Below are 19,543 nucleotides of genomic sequence, written 5' to 3'. Positions count from 1 at the left end.
CAGGAGAAACCTAATGGAGGACTAGGGGGAGGGGAAGAGGGAAAGAGAGTTGGGGAGAGAGAGGGACACAAAACTTGAGAGACTGTTGAATGCTGAAAATGAACTGAAGGTTGAAGGGACCTGAGGGGGAAAGAAGTGGTGGTGATGGAGGAGGGCACTTGTGGGGAAAAGCACTGGGTGTTGTATGGAAACCAATTTGACAATAAAGTATTAAAAATAAATAAATATATAAATAAATAACAACAACAAAAAACAAAACAAAAGCACCAGCCACTCTGAGCTGATACCTTCCTTAGCTGTAGGAGTTTTAACGCCAAATGGCCGGTACGTAATGTACTCCAGGAACATGGATTTTGGGAACCGTGCACCCAAGCAGATTGAAGCTTGATTTGCTCACTAGCCAAGGGGAACATCAGGTCACCACCTCTAGCCACCCTTTCCTTCCCTGTTCCATTACTCTTTTTCAGTTATTCTTATGAATGTATTCTGGCCCCTTAGCTCCACTGGACTGACATACAAAATAAGGTCCTGTTTCCTTGAACACTACACGTGGCTCCATGGACCCTTTGCTGCTGAGCTGGGGGCATTCCTTCCTCCCTGGGGAGGTCTATATGGTCCTAAACCCATCACTTTTACTGCTTCCTTGCCACCTGTGGGGAGGATGGCCCCGCTGCCCCCCTTGCCTCCCCCACCTCCAGAGCCCAGAGGAACTGACGGAGGGCCTCTCATCAGCAACCCTGACGGGCCTATAACGCACATTCCCGTGGCAAATGAGGGAGGACTGTTCTCTCCCGACAGCCCTAGCGCCTTCCCTCATCACCCACGCTGCCAGTTTCCGGGGGGCCCGCCTGGAGCAGGGGGGCTGCGTCCAAAGTGGTCCTGGCAGGAGTCTCATACTCTAAGCTGCCCAGCACCTGCTCTCCCCTTTGATGTCGGTTGAGCTCCCGGAAGTAAAAGGCTCTTCCATTTCCTCCCCAAGGGAGATTGGCCTGGCCCTTGTCCAGAGGAAAGCCTAGCCTCTAACTGGACCCACGGAAAGGCCGTTTTCCTCTGCTGATGGAGGCTGACGGAGTGACCTTCTTACTGCCATTTGGGCTTCCTTCTCTCCTCACCCAGTACCAGGAATGTGGTGCAGTTGGAAACTATTCTCCTGGGAAACGGTGGGCTAGTGGCAGCTGCCTCCGGAAAAGGGGAAGATGGACCCTGTGATGTGTCGTTGTGATAGTCACTCCCAGCTGAACGACTCCACGGGAGGGTCTCTGCCGTCTTGACGCAGCCTGTAGGCCTCCTGTTGCTTTGCTGTGCCAGGCTTGTACGACATGACGAACATTCCGGAGTAAGGGACTGGGTGCGTCTTCAAAGGGTGAAATGGGAGCACCTGGGCACCACGGGGATTTGAGCCGACGCTTCTCACCCAGGGGTGGTTATGGAGGGGTGCAGATGGGAGGCAGAATTTCCTCACTGGAGTAAGAGGACACAGGACAGACTCAGGGTGACTGAGACCCTGGCTGTAAGTTGGGTGACCGGACAGCCATTAATAGGTAAACAGGGGCACCTGGGTGGCTCAGTCGGTTAAGCCTCCAACTTCGGCTTAGGTCATGATCTCACATTTGTGGGTTCGAACCCCGTGTCGAGCTCTGTGCTGACAGCTCAGAGCCTGGAGCCTGCTTGAGATTCTGTGTCTTCCTGTCTCTCTGCCCCTCTCCCTCTCATGCTCTGTCTCTCTCTGTCTCAAAAATAAATAAAACATTTAAAAAAAATAGGTAAACAAAACACTCCGAGTCTCTCCTCGGCGGGTCAGCTTGGTGACGGGCGTTGAGCACCTGTGGTCGCAGGGGATGGGGGCACTGAGCGCCAGGGGTACCTGGTGAAGCTCTCCCCCCTGAGCCCTCGCACTCCCTGGACAGAGAGGCCCTGCCTCCAGTTACCCGAGGAGGGAATGCCAGAGCTTGACTTGCACAGAGAGAAGCTCAAACAGTGGGTGGGCTAGGCAGAAAGGGCACAAGGAAGCAGTCACAGCAGAAGGAAGGGCCAGAGGTGTGGAAGGAAGTACATGGCGTGGCCCAGACCCACCTGGTGAGCTCTGCAGCGTGGGAGAAGCATGTGGGATTTTGAAGCAGGAGCAGAGGGGATGGCGGCACCTACCCTGAGGTCCTCCCTGGTTGGCACGTTCTCCGCAGCAAATGCCCCCCTCACCATCCCTCTGCTATATAGTCCATTTTTGTTCATGTGAGCAGCCAACCCCCAGAGAGGCCAGGCTGTGTAATTCATTTTTATACCTGTGACATATAGACAGCAGGAAGCTGTATTTAAAGAGGATAGTGTGAGAGCGCCTGGGTGGCTCAATCGGTTGAGCGTCTGACTTCAGCTCAGGTTGTGATCTCGCAGTTCGTGGGTTCAAGCCCCGCGTCAGGCTCAGAGCCTGGAGCCTGCTTCAGATTCTTTGTCTCCCTCTCTCTTTGACCCTCCCCTCCTCATGCTGTCTCTCCCTTTCTCTCAAAAGTAAATAAAATATTTTTAAAAAAATTTTTTAAGTCAGCTTAGTCTCTAAGTTGGCTTCATTCATAGGCTGGTAACAAGCTAGTTCCAATAGCTCTGGCCACTCAAGCCCAGAAGCACTCAGCACAAACATCCCCTCCTCTCTCATTGGCTTCCGTCAGGGCACATGTTCATTCCTGAACCAATTCCTAAGGAAGTCCAATTCCAGGAAATGCCATGCACTGATTGGCTCGAGTTCCTGATCCATTACTGAAAGGTGTATGTGATTAGCTTAGAACCATCAGGCCCAGCCCCGGAAACTGGATCTGCTTCTCCCTGGATTCCCTGGACTTAGTGGGAGGGTAGCTAGCTGCGCAAATCTACGGTATCATTGGGAAGGAGGAAATGACTGCCGGACAGGCACCTAGGTCTGCCGCATAGGCCGGTTGGACCCATTCATTTGTGTATTGAGCCTTGCACATAGTAGGTACATACAAACACACCCACACACCCATGGTGACTCATTTTGTGCATTTGTTTGGGAAATGCAGTATCGTCCTGGGTGAATTTCAAACCTCTCATGGAGGACCTTTTCACCCCAACCTCCGACTCTCCATTCCTTGACTTCTGCTCATCTGTTGAGATTGACTGCCCATCTCCAGGCTCGGACACGGCTTCCTCTCTTACTGCAGCCTCCAGTGCTCCCCATTCCCTCGTGCACCGACTCTTACACTTCCTCTCCTTGACCTCATGGCCCCTCAGGAGGCCAGCGTTGTCCAGCGGTTAGCAACGTGGATCACACTTTAGTTCTGTGACTTACTGGCTAATTTGGGCTAAATACTCGAAACTCCTCTGTAATGTATGGATAGGAACCAACCTCCCAGGGCTGTTTCAACAGAGGATTAAGGGCAGAGAACACGCTCAATAAATATTAGCTCCGTACATGACAACTGTCACCAGGATCTTTCTGTTTGCTTCCAGTCAGCCCCTTTCATTTTTATTTCTTGCCTGTTCCCCCTTAGAGTCTCTGGCGCTGCTCTTGCCAATATCATATCTCTACTCCCCGCTCCATTATTCTTCCCTCAAAGCTTCCTGGCAAATGCTCTGCTTTGGAGGAACCTAACTTTCTTCATGCCAGTGTCTAAGTTGCTAGAAAAAAAAAATCAACATCTGGGCAGATGGTTGCTACAGTAACCTCAGCGGGACCGTCAATGCTCCCTGGCAATCCTCATGCTCTTCCCTGATCAACGGCTTTTCCTGTCCTCCAAAGAAAGGTTTCAAGCCTTCATCACTTGCCTCCAACCTCCTTTCCTTCCTTCACCAAAGCCTCCATTCCTTGAGGATAATTTGACCTCCTAATTCTCAGAAAAGAACAAAAATCAGACTGGAACATTCCACACCACCACCATCGCCCGTCCTGCTCCCCCACCCGCGCCCAATCCAGACACATCCGCGTCCCTGTCCAGCCTTCCCTCTGCTACACTGGAGAAAGGGTTTTCCACTTGTCTGTTGGCTTCCAGTCCCTCCTGTTATCTCAGACCTTGACGTTTTAACGATCTCCATCTCCTTTGTCTTTGAGCCTCCCTCTGTAGTGCTTCTTTTATGTCTGCATTTAAGCAAGCCTGTTACCTTACAGTACACTCTCCTTTAAGCCCTCATCCTACTGTCCTGCTCCATTCCAATCCTTTCATCTTGACTTCCCACCACCATCTAATTTGTTAAAAGAGTTACATGCACTCCTGATCCCTTCTTCCTCGCCTTCTACGCACTTTCACCCTCTCACACCCTGATCTCTGCTCCCACCCTTCTCCTGAGAGTCCTTCTTGCTAAATTCAATGGATTCTTTGTTCTGGATGTTTGTTCCTTTCTTACTGGACCTCTTAAAAGGGTTTAATGCTGCTGACTGCTCCCTCCTTCAGGCATGTTCTCCTCTTGGCTCCTGTAACATCATAACTCAAAACTCCATGGCCACTCCTTCTTAGTCTCCATTGCCCAGCTCTGAAATACAGATGTTCTACCAAAGGCCTCATTTTGACTCTGCATACTCCCTTAGAACCTTCTCATCCACACCGATGGCTTTAGTCACCATCTTAGTTATTATTTAGAGGCTTCTGAATTTGTATCTCCAGATAAGTCTTGCCTGTGAAGTTTAGAATTGTTTATACAAGACTGCCGACTGTTCATCTCCACTGAGATGCCTCTTAGACACCTTAAAATCAGCACTCCCAAACTAAATCCAGCCTCTCCTTCCAAGCCTGCCGTTCTTCTTGTCCCAGTGCGTAACAGCCCCATCTGCACAGCTGCCCAAGGCAGAGCACCTTAAACATCATCTTGGACCCCTCCCTCTCTGGCAGGCTTGACGTCCAGATCATTACCAAGTCCTGTCATTCCGGTGAGGTGGAAAGAGCATGGGTTTTAGCTGAAATTCTCATTGTGGTTTGGACAAATTACCTACCCTTTCTTAGCCTCAAGTTCCTCCCCTGTAAAAAGGAAATTGTAATACCTAATTCAGATGGTTGTGGTCAGGGTAATGGAGAGCCTTTATTTGGTAGGTATTCAATAAATATGAGTTGTCCATTCAGTAAATATGAGCACTCTTCTGTCCCACCCCTCTCTCCCCTGCCTCCCCAGCACCCCTGCTTACCCACCTAAGTGTTGAATTGGTATTCACATAGTTTCTTGACCTCAAGAATCCCCCAGAATGAATTTCCCATGGTTCCTTTATGACTAAAGACTATGGCTTCTATCTCATCATATTTACCATAAAGAATTTGGAAAATGCAAAGAAAGGGAAGGAACCCTGTTGCCATTGTTCCTTCCAGTCTTTCTTCTATGTGGTCCTTGTTCTGTTTTTACATCGTTTTCTTGATATATAATCAAGTACACGTCCTGCTTTCTTCCAGATATTTTCCCAGATTAATAAAAATTCTTCACAGCTGCTATCCCGCACGCGACTCTGTGGTGTAGTTTACTTACCCACTCTGCTTTTGCTCGTCTTTAAGATTCTTCCCAGGGGCGCCTAAGTGGCTCAGTTGGTTAAGCATCCGACTGCAGCTCAGGTCATGATCTCATGGTCTGTGAGTTTGAGCCCCACTTCGAGCTCTGTGCTGAGAGCTTAGAGCCTGGAGTCTGCTTCAGATTCTGTGTCTCCCTCTCTTTCTGCCCCTCCCCTGCTCGCTGTCTGTCTCTATCTCTCAAAATAAAATAAAGACATTAAAAATTAAAAAAAAAAATAAGAGTCTTCCCAGTAAAGGATACTGAAGTGAACAATTTTACAAAAAATGTTCCTCTTATATTTATGGTAGTTTTTCTAAGCCATACATTTATAAATTACTGAATCAAAGGATTTGAACATCTCTAAGCAGTGCAACCTTTGAAAGGGACTAAATGAATATAGGCCTGGCCTCCGCTACAAAGATGGAAGTAAAGAGAAAACGATATAGTTAATAGATTTTTTTTTTTACACTTCTGTTGAATGAAGCTGGGAAGGTCCAAGCAGTGCTCTGTAGGGAAAACGCCTCTGACTTGAAGTTCCTGGCTTCATGATGGCGAAGAAGGGCTCGTTTCTGGTTTTGCATTTTCATCTGGGTCAGTAAGAGGACAGGCCATTCCTACAAGCTTGTTTCCCTCTGAGGAAGAGAAAAATCATCCAGCATCTAATGATGCAGATCTGTGTTAACAGTCTTGCAGTTAAAAAAAAAAAAAAAAACGTTATAATAATGTTCCCTCCTAATGTGCAGTTAATTTTAGTTAAAATTTCCCTGGCGCTTTAAAAACCCAGTGAATTTGTAAATCTAGTAATTGGCTCTAGGTGTAGAAATGCTAAAGCTGCCACATCCCAGCTCAGCTCTAGCAGGACACACGGCCACCCTGAGGTCTGGCTTCCGGGCGACAGAGAGAGCTGTGCGTTCACCTGAGCGCCCCCTCTGGAACCAGAAAGAAGCCAAGACGTCATTACCAGCTTCTCGTTCCTGGTCGTCCCTAATCAGAGTGCGTCTGAGTGCGTCAAAGTTAACATGTCCAACATCAAACCTGTGGCTTCCTAGCCATCCCCAGATCAGCAGTGGAACAGTCACCTGCCGGAGCGGTTGTTCAAATCAAAAACCTAAACTGCGCTTGATTTCTTCTTTTCCAGCCTCGCCACTCCCCAACATAGACTCCTGCGTATCCTGTCAACTCTGCTTCTCAAAACTTACCTCTTTTTTTTAAGTTTATTTATTTATTTTTGAGACAAAGAGAGAGAGCAGGGTGGAACAGAAAGATTGAGGTGGGGAGGGAGAGAGAGAGAATCCCAAGCAGGCTCCGTGCTGTCAGCACAGAGCCCAATGCAGGGCTCGATCTCCCAAACTGTGAGATGATGACCTGAGCCGAGATCAGGAGTTGGACACTTAACCTGCTGGACCACCCAAACACCCCTCAAAATGTACTTCGAAGGTAGATTCTTAAATGGTCCATTTTTCTCTCCCTATGGGGCCCCATCCCCCACCCTTCCACCCAGCCCTCGGCACTGCCTCCCGGCACTGCTGGGTAGCCTCCTGCAGGGCTCCTATCTCTGCCCTCTGCCCTACAGCCCACTCTCTACACAGTAGCCAGAGGGATCTTTAAAATCCAGTTTTGACCATGTCATCCACGCATTCCTTACCAGAGGCTTTCCTTTGCTATGAAGGTAATTCTAAGGTGGCCAGCGAGGTTCCATGCCTTCTGCCCTGGCCTCCCTCGCCAGCATCGCTGCCCACCACGTTCCCTGTGCCTGCTGGGTTCTGGCTTACCAGCCATCCTTCAGTACCCAGACTCTCGGGCATCCGGGCCTCTGTACATGCCATGCTCTGCACCAGCGAGAACCTTCTTTTCTCCCCACCCTCCACCCCCATGATCTAGTCAACCCCGTCCCCTCCCCTCATTTCCAGTCTAGCTCAGGTTACTTACTTCTACAAAAACGTGGGAGTCTTCTTCCTGCTTCAGAGAACCTATATTTATTGGAGGCCTAGTATTCGTTGATTCACTTAATCGTGTGAATCATCTGTCTTCTCTACCATGAAGCAGCCCCTCTCTGCCTATCTTCACTGTTCTTTCCCCATCCACTAGCTCAGGGTCTGGCACAAAGGAAGTGCTTCATACGTAATTGGTTACCTGCTAAATGAATAAGTAGAGTCCAGTGGGGGTCCTCACTGATGACAGTGTCCCGTAACGCACAGCTCCTCCCGAGGTGACCGGCCCGGATTCTACACGACGCATCAGCTGGAGAGAATGTGATTTTCTCGACTTTTTTTTTTTTTTTCATTTCAGCCGTCAGAATGAATAAAACATGCTGCCTAGACTTAATTGTTTTTCTTTTCTCTCTTTCTCTTCAGCTAAAGCTTGCTTTCACTCTGGATCACGAGACTGGATTGCCTCAAGGATGTCACATCTACGAGTACCGTGACAGCAACAAGTAAGCCACCCGGTGGGAAGGAGGGTCGCCACGTCCTGGCGAGGCAGTGCCTCCGGGCTGTCTTACCCTGGGCCTCTCCATCAAAGGGACTGTCATGAAAGAATCACACTTTGGGGGACTCTACTAGAAAATAGCTGGCACAGAAGTATTTCTGCTGTAAGATCTGTCCGGCTCCTAAAGATGGAGCCAGAGCGCTAGTATGGGGTGTATTTGACATACATCAGACCTTCCTCCCCAGGCTCCAGCTGTCCTCGGTCTCCAATGATGTGCTCGCTAATTTGGTTATGGTGTGACTTTGGCTTTTGCTGTGGTTCCATCCACGTACGTGGGTAGGTTTTGTTGTGCTAGCCTAGCTTGTGAATTTTACAATTGGGGGGTTTCTGGGTACCTACAGAGGTCTAGGTTGGGGACCTTATCATTAGCAAGGTGGCACCGGGCACACTTTTACAGCACCCCTCCGCTCCCTGCAGACTGCCTCCCTAACCATGTGGTTTGGTCTGTGAGACCGGGAAAGTGGGGGCGAGTGCTCGATGATGACGGTGACAGTGATGATGGCGGACAGTGATGGCAGCCACCAGCGAGCACCTACTTTGCATTGGGCACACTACCGGGGATATTACATCACCCCGTTCCTTCCTCACAGCAACCTGAGGCGTCTTGCTCCTTGTTACCTTTGTCGTGTGGGCAGAGGCTGAAGTCTGGGGAGCATGAGGGAACCAAACGTGCTCAGGGCCCGCGCCACAGCTGTGTGGGGAAGAGTCGGCACCATCCCGCTGACTCCAGAAAGGGGTACATGAACCAGTGCTGTCCCAGGTTGCTGCTTTTGGAAACCGCAGTCGATGGCCAGGACAGTCTCAGCCTGGACTCGAGGGCTAATCGTTTACGCATCTAGGCTAGTTAATTTTACTCAGTGGAAGGAATCGAATGCACACGTGCTGGTGGATCTGTACTCCCCATTCCAGAAGACAAGCCTGGGTCTTCCTGAAGAAGCCTCGCTCTGTTACGGGGCAAGATGGGTTACCTTCTTGGCCTTCATGGCCAAGCCTCCATTCGCATTGCTGTCGAGGCTCTATTCTTGTCTGTAATTTATCCTCGGAGGGGCCGCAATAAGTGCTGTGCACCCTCAGTTCCTACCAAGTTAGTCATTTGGAAAGACTGACCAAGCGCCCTCTAACCCCCACCATCTGTCGCCTTGGCTGGCAGTTTCTAGAGTTCCAGGGTTTCTAGGCCATTTTGTCAGAAATGTCCTAATGGAGCCTCATCAGAGAAGTAGGGCTGGGCTTCTCAGGCCCAGGGACTGGTGGGGACGACTGAACGGGTCCCGTGGTGACAGGTGCGAGCATCGCCGGGGAGGAAGGGAAACCTCAGCCGCCGCCGCTGTACGTGCCAGCCTGTGCCCCGGGATGGGGCCCGCTGGGGGGCAGCTGCGTCCGTGCACGCCCATCTCTTGGCCCAGGTTTACAGACTCCACTTTGGCCTGGCTCCCTCCTCTTTGGGACAAAGGTCAGCAGCATTTTCGTCCAGCAGGAGGATGACACCGGCCTGCCCTCCTGTAGGGCCATGTCTCAACAGCTCAGCTGAGGGCGTGTTCTGTTTCTTGGCCTAATCGCCAACGCCCAGCATGTTTTCAGAGGAAGCACGTAAGAGGAGAATTTAGGGGGTGTAAACATTGGTCAGCTTTGGCCCCCAGAGATGTGTGAAAGAAAGCATTCGTGTAGGAAAGCAGATAGGAGCCATGACCGCGGGACCGTGGCCATCAAGTGCCTCAGCGACGCCTCTCTGCAGTTCCCTCCGGCTCATCTTGAAGGCAGTCTGCGGGGTGCGTGCTCAGTTTGTGGACAAATTTCTTAAGGGCTGAGCCTCTGGTTTCTTCGTCGCCTGGGTGGCTCAGTCGGTTAAGCTTCGAAGTCCGGCTTCGGCTCAGGTCATGATCTTGTGGTTCGTGGGTTCGAGCCCCATGTCGGGCTCTGCGCTGACAGCTCAGAGCCTGGAGCCTGTCTTCAGGTTCTGTGTCTCCCTCTCTCTCTGACCCTCCCCTGCTCACACTGTCTCTATCCCTCAAAAATAAATAAAAAACATTTTAAAAATTTAAAAAAAGAACAATGGGACTAATGATACCTTCTGCCATAACTGGGGGATGACGTCATGGGGACTGGAAGGACATGGGGAAGACATCATCACAGCCTGTCATACAAAGTGGCCACAGGAAGTGTGGATTGCCTCTGCTTCCCAAACAGAAAATGTTCCAACCTGTTCTCTCTTCCCAGCGCCGGCAGGGCCGCGTCCACGGGCTGTGGCCGCAGCTGACAGAGCCCTGGGCAGGGAAGGGGCTGGTGCACGCGTCTTTGACAGCCCTCAGCGCTGTGTGACGCACTGTCTAAAGGCCAATTCCTCTGCCCGTGTGTGTGAATTGGGATTTGAAGCATGGAGAATCCCATGCACTTGACTGTGACTTTCTCCTCTCCCCTAGGCCCCGCCCTGTGTTTCTCTGTTCACTTTTAGGGTCATTTTCCCTTGGGTGCCTCGGTCCGGGTATTGGCGGAACAGTGGTGTTCAGAGAGTGAGGACATTCGCCCCGGGCCCTGAGGGGCCATGCTGCCTCAGGCAGTAACGTGAAGGCAGGAGCAGCAGAGATGAGGTTCTGTATATGAAAGAAATTAGCTTGATATCTGAATATTTGTTTGGTACAATTAATTATTGAAACTAGCACTTTTATCTGGGAATGTCCCACAGTATAATTCATCGTCATTTTAGTATTCCTCTCTGCCAAGTTCGGTCCGTTGGTAAAGAAGGTGCTGTGAATATGGAGGCTGTAGGACATTTCCCTTCAAACGGAGCAGGCCTGGGGCACCTGGGTGGCTCCTTTGGCTAAACATCTGACTCTTTTTTTTTTTTTAATAGTTTATTGCCAAGTTGGTTTCCATACAACACCCAGTGCTCTTCCCCACAAGTGCCCTCCTCCATGCCCTTCCCCCGCTTCCCCTTTCCTCCTCCCTCTTCATCCCTCAGTTTGTTTTCAGGATTCAACAGTCTCTCATGATTTGCCTCCCTCCCTCTCCCTAACTTTCTTTCCCCCCCTTCCCCTTTCCATGGTCCTCTGTTAGGTTTCTCCTGTTAGACCTATGAGTACAAACATATGGTATCTGTCCTTCTCTGCCTGACTTATTTCGCTTAGCATGACTCCCTCAAGGTCCATCCACTTTGCTACAAATGGCCAGATTTTCCATTCTTTCTCATTGCCATGTAGTACTCCATTGTGTATAAAACATCCGATTCTTGATTCTGGCTCAGATCATGATCTCACGGTTCAGGTCGTGAGATGGAGCCCCATGGTGGTTCATTCCTTATCAGAGGACCGTCTAAAGCAGGGATTGTTTTCACCATGGGAGCCGATGGGCAGTGGTCGTGTGTTTTCATTGTTTTGGCATTTGTTTTGCCAGGACCCCGAGTTCCAGGGGCCCGGCCAGGACTCTGTGTTCCAGGGGCCCAGCCAGTACGGCATGAACCTCTTGGCTCAGGATTCCCCGAACCTGGGTGGTGTGTATGCAGCCTCCTCACCCCCGTGCGGTGCGGGCTTGGGCTCCCTTCCTGCAGAGAAACCCCTGCCCTGCGCCACACGCACACATGCCTCTGGGCTGTGCGAAGGGTCTTCCTGGACCCTGTTTGGTGACCAGTAGCCTGTGCTGGATCCCTGACCTTCTGCGAGGCTCAGAGTTCCAGGGCCCTGGCCTGGTCTTCCCCCTCCTGTGGACATTCAAATCCCGGCTCCAGGCTCTGATAATCCCAGCCTCAGTTGCCGTGATAAGGACTCTGGCTTTGATTTCGTTTCCCCTTTAGTTCAGGTACCTGGGAATTTTCCCATGATTCTCTCCTGCTCAGTTTTATATTTGAATTATTCTTCTCATATATTCCATCCATCATTTCTCTGTTTGTGTGGGGAACGAGGCCCACATCAGTTCAGTCTACCATCTTGTCAGAACCAGAAGTCTGAGTGAACTTTTCAAAATGTGAATCTGAGTCCTCACTCAGCAAGGATTTCGAGAGCTTCTGCTGGGTACCAGCATAGTACTGGGCCCTGAGGCGACAGAGCTGAATGGACACTTCCATGGGCTAGCGGAAGGGGCAAGATAGCTGTGCCGTCAGGCCCTTGCCCGCTCCGGCGTGCCCGGTACCCCACCCCCACCAGGCCACCTCATGTCTCTCATGTGCAATAGGCTTCTGTGGGACCATCCTGTTCCCTGTTTCTGGAACCCACTCTTTCCCATGGCCCCCTTTCCCACCCGTCTGGGGAACCTGTCTCTCTCCTTCCACTCTCAGCTGAGTGTCACTTGTTCCTCAAAGCCATTCCCACCCTGACAGCCATCACTAAAGGCTGAGGCCAGTGTCCCTTCTCCCCGGTCCCGGGCCTCCCTCATCTGGTCCCATGTCAGCATCCAGCAGCCCGGTCCAGCTCAGGCACTGGTCCGAATGCCTCCACGACGCTGGGGCCTTGTAAGGTCCGGGCCTTGTTTTGCTCATTTCGGTGCCCCCATCACCTAGCCCAGGACCTGGCTGCTAATTCTTGATGAAGGGAGGGGCGGGGAGACTAACTTAATCTTTTCAAGAAGGAACCTGGCTACAAGGGAGTCAAATCTCTTTCCAAGCTTTGTGTTTTCATTGCTGTAGGATTATGATAAGGATAAATTACTCATGACATGAGGGAAAACTATCTTATTGGGTAGTTTTATGAAACCTGAAGAACTAACATGTAGAAGAAAGGAGCTGCAAAAATTTGATTTTACTCTGTAAATACAGTCGATTATAATTACTTACATCAACTGCCTCCTGTTTGTCACTTGGATAGTGAGGCAGAGCAGTAATTGCAAAGAGCATAACTGTGCCAGACCCTCGTCCATGGCCTCTTGGGGTCTGATCTGGGCGGCATGACCAGCCCCTGAATGCCCACAAATCACCAACACGGGGCTCTGGGCTTACCTGGGTTGTTTCTAGTTCCAAAACCATTCAAGACAGGTCTTCTTTTCATAATTTTACAGATTAAAAAAAAAGAGAGAGAGTGCGCAGTTAACTTGCTCAAGGTCACACCGTGGTCAAGAGCAGAGCCTGGATTTTACCCCAGTGCTAGGCTGAGTCCAAGGCCCCTGCTGTGCCTTCACACCGCCGGCCTTTCTCTCCACAACATAAATCTTTGGGAGGAGCGGGGTTCTGGGTCTAGCCTCTCTTCAGCAGGTCTGCCCTCGGCGCTCTCGGTCTGGGAAGTTCTGGGATTTCCCATCGCTGCGGACCCTGGGAGAGTGGACAGGCTGGTCCCGATAGAAGGGACTTCTGGTTTGTCACCGCAGATCTGAGTTTGGCCAGTCATTCTCCAGGGCAGGTCATTGTCCCCTGCGGGACACAGCCTCTCTGTCAGGAACATGAAGATGACGGGACATCTCAGAGTTGGGGGAGGGTGGGGCGAGGGGACGTGTGCTGTGGCCGTGTGAACAGTTATCAGGTGCTGTGGTCACCCTTGTACCCGCCTGCGCGGCTCGTGCCCCGGGCCCTGGCAGACCCAGGCCGCAGCTTTTGCAGCACCCCGTCCTCCCCCTTGACACCGACTGCCAGTGGGACAGCCTAGTTTGCTAAACTCATGAAACTGAATCTTCTGTTTTTTCTGACTGGCTAGATGACTCAGTTTGGCACCTTGAAACCCGTATCAGAGAGCCAACACCTAGAGGCGTCCGAGGAATCTTCCCTGCGGGGGTGCTTTTCCTCAGCTGAAGCATCTTCCCACCTCATAAACCTACTTTGAGGGGCGGCAGCACCGCCGCCTTCCAAAAGAGAGGGCAGCACTGGTCCTCACGTCCCCTGCTCCCTGCGGCCCGTGGGCACTCAGGCCACTTTCTGGCAATAGCCAAGGTCGAGGCAAAGCCCCTGGACCCTGCCAGCCCGCCTGGCTGCTTTCCCCCACTCCCTGGGCACATAGTACTTTCTGGACCCGAGGGCCCTCTGACATGCTGGCCTGCCCCCGGGGACCGGCCTGCCCAGCGTCCTTGGTCTCGAGACCCTCTCCGCACAGTCAGAGCGCACCCAGCAGGCAGAGCCTAGCGCCACACTGGGACTCTCCTTCTGCTGTCTTGTTTTCACCATGGAGGACATGCCGGGTCAGCTCAGGCCCACCGACCAGCAGCCTCCCAGACAGGATGGAGGTGTGAGAAATGTATGGAGGGCTGGGGCTGAGGAAAGGAGGGTCGGCAGGCAGAGGCTCAGCCCGGCTGGTGGAGCAGCCTCGAGCCACTGCCGCATGTTGGAGGAATCTCACCTCCCGTGGGAGGCGTCCTGCCCGCCATCCCTGCTGCGCTCAGTGTGACCCGGACCTCCCGTGGCTCCAGCCCCCTGCGCCCACCACACCGGCCTGCCTCTGGCCCCCACGGCGGGGAGCAGCGCCCCCTCAGCTCCTGCCTCTTCCCAAGGAGCTTACACCAGAGACGCAGGTGTGACAGGCTGCCTCCATTACCCAAGTGGGACTTGGGGCCCCTGTGGGCCCACCCTCCCTCTCCCCCACTGTCCCTCCCGAAGTCTTCTCACCCTCAGCCAGCACCTCGGCAGGTCTTGGCAGCTTAGCTGGTGGTTTGACCCAGCCCTGCATCGTGAGATTGAGCCCTTGGCTGTCACATCCTCTTCGAGCCAGCGTTAGCACACGTGTCTGTTTGTCCATTCACAGTGGGGCGAGGGAGCACCAGGAAGTCCCCTGAGCTCCACGCACCTCCCTGCCTGCCCCTCCTCCAATCTGGGCAGATTATCCCTTCCTCCCCCCGACCCAGACAACCGCCCCTCTCGTCTGCTGGCTCCTGCACACAGTCTAAAGAATCCTGGCAGGAGCTGGCCCTGGGGATTCAGAGGGGCCCAGGCCCCATTACTGCTGACCTCCAGTTCCTCAGACACCATCATGCCGATGAGTGTTAATGAGGCCAGCCCTGTGACTGCCCCCACTGCTGTCCTCTCGGGTCTGCAGAGGGATGCTCCCAGCAGGCTCCTTAGTGATCTGGCGTCCCTCTGGTAAAGGAGTGTCACGCCGACGCCCCCGCAGAACGTGGGCCCCCGCTGGGCCTCCTGCACAGCCCCTCCCTCAGCCTCTGTCTTCCTTCCTCTGCTGTCGCCAGGGCAGTCTATGCCTTTCCATATTACTCAGCGTTAGGGTCACTGTCTCTGGGCTTCTCAGGACCACCCCAGGAGCCGGTGTGCCCCACCCCCTGGGGTTTTTGCCAGGGTACTAGATTGTGCATCCCAGGAAGTACCCAAAGTCTGTGAATTCTTGCTCATCTTCTCTTATCTCCTGGCCCCTTTGGTCAAGCCCTCCAAATCCTGCTGGCTAACTCTCACTCTTCGCGTATAATCTTTCCTCCCTGATCAGGCCCAGTGCATCCCCCAGCAGGACCATCATCCTGGCATTTAACCCTAATCAGGGGCCTGGCAGCCCGGAAGGAAGTCAGGGGAGGCTCCCAGGGGAGAGAGGAGGACCTGTGTGTGTCTTCCAGCACAGGGGCATTGCTGGCCCCCCGAGGGAAGAGGGGCCCCCTTTTTGCAAGCTGCCAAAGAGGCCCCTCTGGCTGTTCCACTTGCCTTTAACTGCTTGATGAGGACACTCAGTCTGGCGTGGTCCCTGTGCTGGGCATCGGTACACCTCACAGTCACCAGCCCACTTCACAGTCCTGGTAGACACCACACCTCCCAGGCTTTCAAATGCTTGATTTGACAGAATGTCAAGCAAAAACTTTTTCCCAGGTCACCATTGGCAACTCTGGGAGCAGTCGGGCCGCCATTTTGTGACAGGCACTCTCCATGCCCCATTCAGCACTCAGAAGAGCAGCCCCTTTGCCTGCTAGGTAATGAGTGAGCAGCCCCCAGACTCCCTCTTTCTGTCTGTTTCCTCATGCCCACTGCAGTGCTGCCCCTGTTAGTTCAGATCTGCCAACAAGCAGGTGCCAGGGCAGCATTGGGAGGAGGAAAGAAGACAGGAGAGGGCAGGAAGGGAGTCCTCATCACTCGCTCATGGGAGCCCGGCCCCCGTGGGGGAGGGGGAGGGGGAGGGAAGTGTGGTTAGAGAGAGCCTCAGGCTGTGGCCAGGTCTAGGGGAAGTCACCGAGCTGGAGTCACCATGTCAAAGTGGGGATGTGAGTGAAGTCGCCACAGGAAGTGGGGCTCAGCACTGGTGCAGGGGTGGGTTGGGGGGGCTGCGGGCCAGCTGTAAGGCAACTTACGCACCTGTGGCAGGGGGTCTGAGAGACGCCTCTTCACAGCTGCCACACTGGGACCGGCCAGAGAGCAGGGGCTCCTGGCTAGAACGCCAAGCCGAATTCATGTCGCTCTGCTGGGTTCTGGTTCTCCTCCTTCACCTCAGATAAGCAGAGGGGGAATTTCCCAGCAGCCCTGACAACTTCAGGCCAGCACCAATACTTCCCAACGCTTTGGGAATGACACTTTGTGTCTGCACCGTGGACCTGATGCCGGTTCCTCAGGCTAAGCTGTGACGTTAGCTGAGAGACCCCAGACCTCCCCCGCCACCGCCCCCGCTGGCTGAAGGAAGCCTTTCTTGCTCCCGGTGAAGCCCTGGCTTAGGAGAAAGGGGAGCTGGGAACTCAGGGAGAGGAGGGAAGGTGGAGGCGTCGCAACCAGAGGGAACTGCCCGGAGTGACCTCATGGGAGCCGGCCTGCAGCTGTGACCTGGGTGCTCGCTGGAGTTGGCCACGCCCAGTGCAGGGGTGAGCTCACCGTTTCCCATCGCAGCCCTCGGGGCCGGGCATGGGTGCAACGCAGGCATACCTCCTGCTTAAGCTGCTGTCATCGAGATGGTGATGGTGGGGGAAGCTTCTCTCCCTTCCATTCCATGCAGAGAGATGGTGGGTGGCTCCCGGGTCCCTCCCGCCACGTCCCTCCACACAGCAATGACACCTTGGATGCCAAAGTGCAATGTTTGGTTGACTTCAGACTTCCCGATGGAAAGGGGAGGCGGGATGAATGCTCCCATTTTACTGAGAGGGAAACTGATCCCCTGAGCAGGGCCCTGCCCAAGGTCAAGCTATAAACAAGAGGTAGAGCCGGCAGCCTTCTCCCGGGATACCACCTCGGCCACATGATGCGCCGCCGAGGCAGGGCCTGGAGCAGCTTCCCACAGGGATGCGGGACTGCCCTTGGGTCCGTGGCGGCGAGGGCAGCAAGGCCTGGGTCAGCGTGCCTGTCTCCTGGCCTGCTTACGTCACCCCTAGGTCCCAGTCACCCCGTCTCCCACAAGTGTAATGCACCCCGCAAGTGGCCAGGGCACGGAAGAGCTCATAATCAGCTGTGTTGAGTCGGCACCCTTTCTCCAACTACTGAGAGAGCTGCAGAGGCAGGGAGCCTGGAGTCATGCTTTAGAGGATTGAATCGCCTGAGCAGAGGTTTCCCTTGCTGCTGGGCCAGGGCGCATGGAAATCACAAGCTCCCCGGTTCCTGCTGGCTGGCTAAGGCCAGAGCTGATCAGAGTGAGAGAAGGTGGGAGCCGGCCACAGTGGGGAGATGTGCAGACCCGTCCGTGCGCACACTAGTGCATGTCTCAACGCGGAGAGGGACTTAATATGCCCTCCGCTGGTTTCTTCCACGGTGCGCACACTGCAAATAGTGAAAATAGATTTTTTACAATAAATTCACTTGTAAAACTTCTTTTGGGACTATGGTGTGCATAGGAGGAGGGCTCAATTCTTGTGCACCTGGACCAGAGGAGCATTAGAAATGAGCCAACCACGTCAGCATTACCCAAGTCAAGACATTGAACATTTCAGGACCTGGGAGCTTCCCTCCTGACCTCCTCTCCTCCCAAAAGGAATCCACATCATAACTTCTAACGCCGGAGGTTCATTTAGCCTGGCCTTGAACTAAGCCTGGCCTTGAACCTAGCATGAATGGAATCGTTGAGTATACTCTCCTCTGTGTCTGGTTTTTCCCTTTGTATGTTTGTGAGAATTCCTCTGTGTTGCCACATCTAGCCGTGTCCTTGCGTTTTCATCGCTGGGAGGCTTTACTTTGTATGAATCCATCACGAGTTGTCAGTCTACATGAATTCAGTCAACGTTGGGTTGTTTCCAGTTGGGATTATTATAAATCATTCTGCTTGTACATGTTTCTGGTGATTATCTGCATGCATTTCTCTTGAGTAGACGCCTGGGAGTTTAGTCACTGACTCACAGAAAAAGAGCCCCTTTAGTGGACACCCCCAAATGGTTTGCCCGAGTGGTCATACCCATTTACCACACCAGCGCTGTACCAGAGTTCACGTTCATCGGCCATTCGGTAGAGTGCCTTTCCAGATTCCATGGCTCTTTTTCTGCTGGGTTTTCTGTTTCTCTTGTTGATTTCTCGTTCTTTCTGTTCAGATTATGAGTCCTTTGTTGGTTATACATGTTGCAACTACCTTCTACTCCGTAGAAGTACTTGCCCTCGACTCTCCTTGGTGGAATTTTAGTGAACATTTCAATAGAGTTCGTTTCAATAGAGTTCAGGGTAGCAATCTTTTTCTTCATTGTTAATTCTTTTACATCCCATTTAAGAAACCTGTATCAAAATCCTAAAGACTTGTTTGTATTGGGGTTCTCCAGGGAACCAGAATCAATATATTATATTCATATTTATATCAAGATATTGATATGGATAGTGATATAAAATGAGATTTGTTATGAAGAATCAGCGTATGATTGTGGAGGCTCAGAAGGCCCGTGATCTGCCGCCTACTAGCTGGAGAACCAGGAAAAGGTAACCTAGTGGAGTCCGGAGGTCTGAAGACCAGAAAAGTCCATGGTGTCAGGACAGGAGCAAAGGAGATGCCCTGCTCAGACAGTAAGATGGGAGGGAAAGGGTCGAATTCCTCTACCTGTTGTTCTGTTCATCCCCCCACAGTTGGAAGGGTGTCTGGCCTCACAGACAGGCTAGAAATAATGTTTAATCTGGACACTCACTAGCCAATCAAGTTGAACAAAATAGACCATCAAAATTTCCCTGCATTGTTTTCTAGAAGCTCTATGGCATTACCCTCTCTATTTGACCTCAATAATGTAATCAGAATTGATTTTTTTTTTTTAGATACGGTATAGGAAGTACCATTTTCCCCACATGTTTATCTAATTGACTCGGCATCATTTCTTGAAAAGACTTTCCCCACTGGCCCACAGCGCCGCTCTCGTCAGAGGCGAAGCGTCCGTAAACACACGGATCCATGTCACGGATCTGAACATCTACTTTTGGCCAGTGCCACACTGTCTTCATCATTGCGCCTTGGTCAAAAGTCTCGCTCTCCAGTAGAGCTAGACATTCCACCTTGTCCTCGGCTGTGAAGGCCTCGGGGCTGTTCTTGGCCCTTTCCATTTCCACATAAATATTGCAATCAGATTGCCAGCTGCCACCCGAACTTGCCGAGATTTGTATTGAGATTGCTTCGCATCTACAAATCCACCGAGGATTTTACGTACTTTCAAGATAGCGAGTCTCCTACTCCATAAACATGGTATATCCTGTTCCTTTATTTGTATCTTCTTTCGTTTTTCTCAATATTGTCTTATAATTCTCTGTGTAGAAGTCTCAACTCGTGTTGGATTACTCCTAGGCGTTTGATATTTGTCATAGTGTTTT

General features: G+C 52.2%; 1 protein-coding gene across 1 annotated transcript in view; it reads left to right on the top strand.

The window, feature by feature from the left end:
- Window positions 1–19,543, top strand: part of DIS3L2 (DIS3 like 3'-5' exoribonuclease 2) — a 328,420-nt gene that overhangs the window by 278,168 nt on the left and 30,709 nt on the right. Inside the window, exon 15 of the mRNA XM_029932868.1 lies at window positions 7,830–7,909. Coding sequence (XP_029788728.1) covers window positions 7,830–7,909 — 80 coding nt within the window. The remainder of the gene's footprint in view (window positions 1–7,829; window positions 7,910–19,543) is intronic.

Source organism: Suricata suricatta, chromosome 3 (assembly GCF_006229205.1).
Source record: "Suricata suricatta isolate VVHF042 chromosome 3, meerkat_22Aug2017_6uvM2_HiC, whole genome shotgun sequence".
In the NCBI taxonomy this organism is placed as follows: Eukaryota; Metazoa; Chordata; class Mammalia; order Carnivora; family Herpestidae; genus Suricata; species Suricata suricatta.
This window is presented reverse-complemented; position numbering and strand designations above follow the sequence as displayed.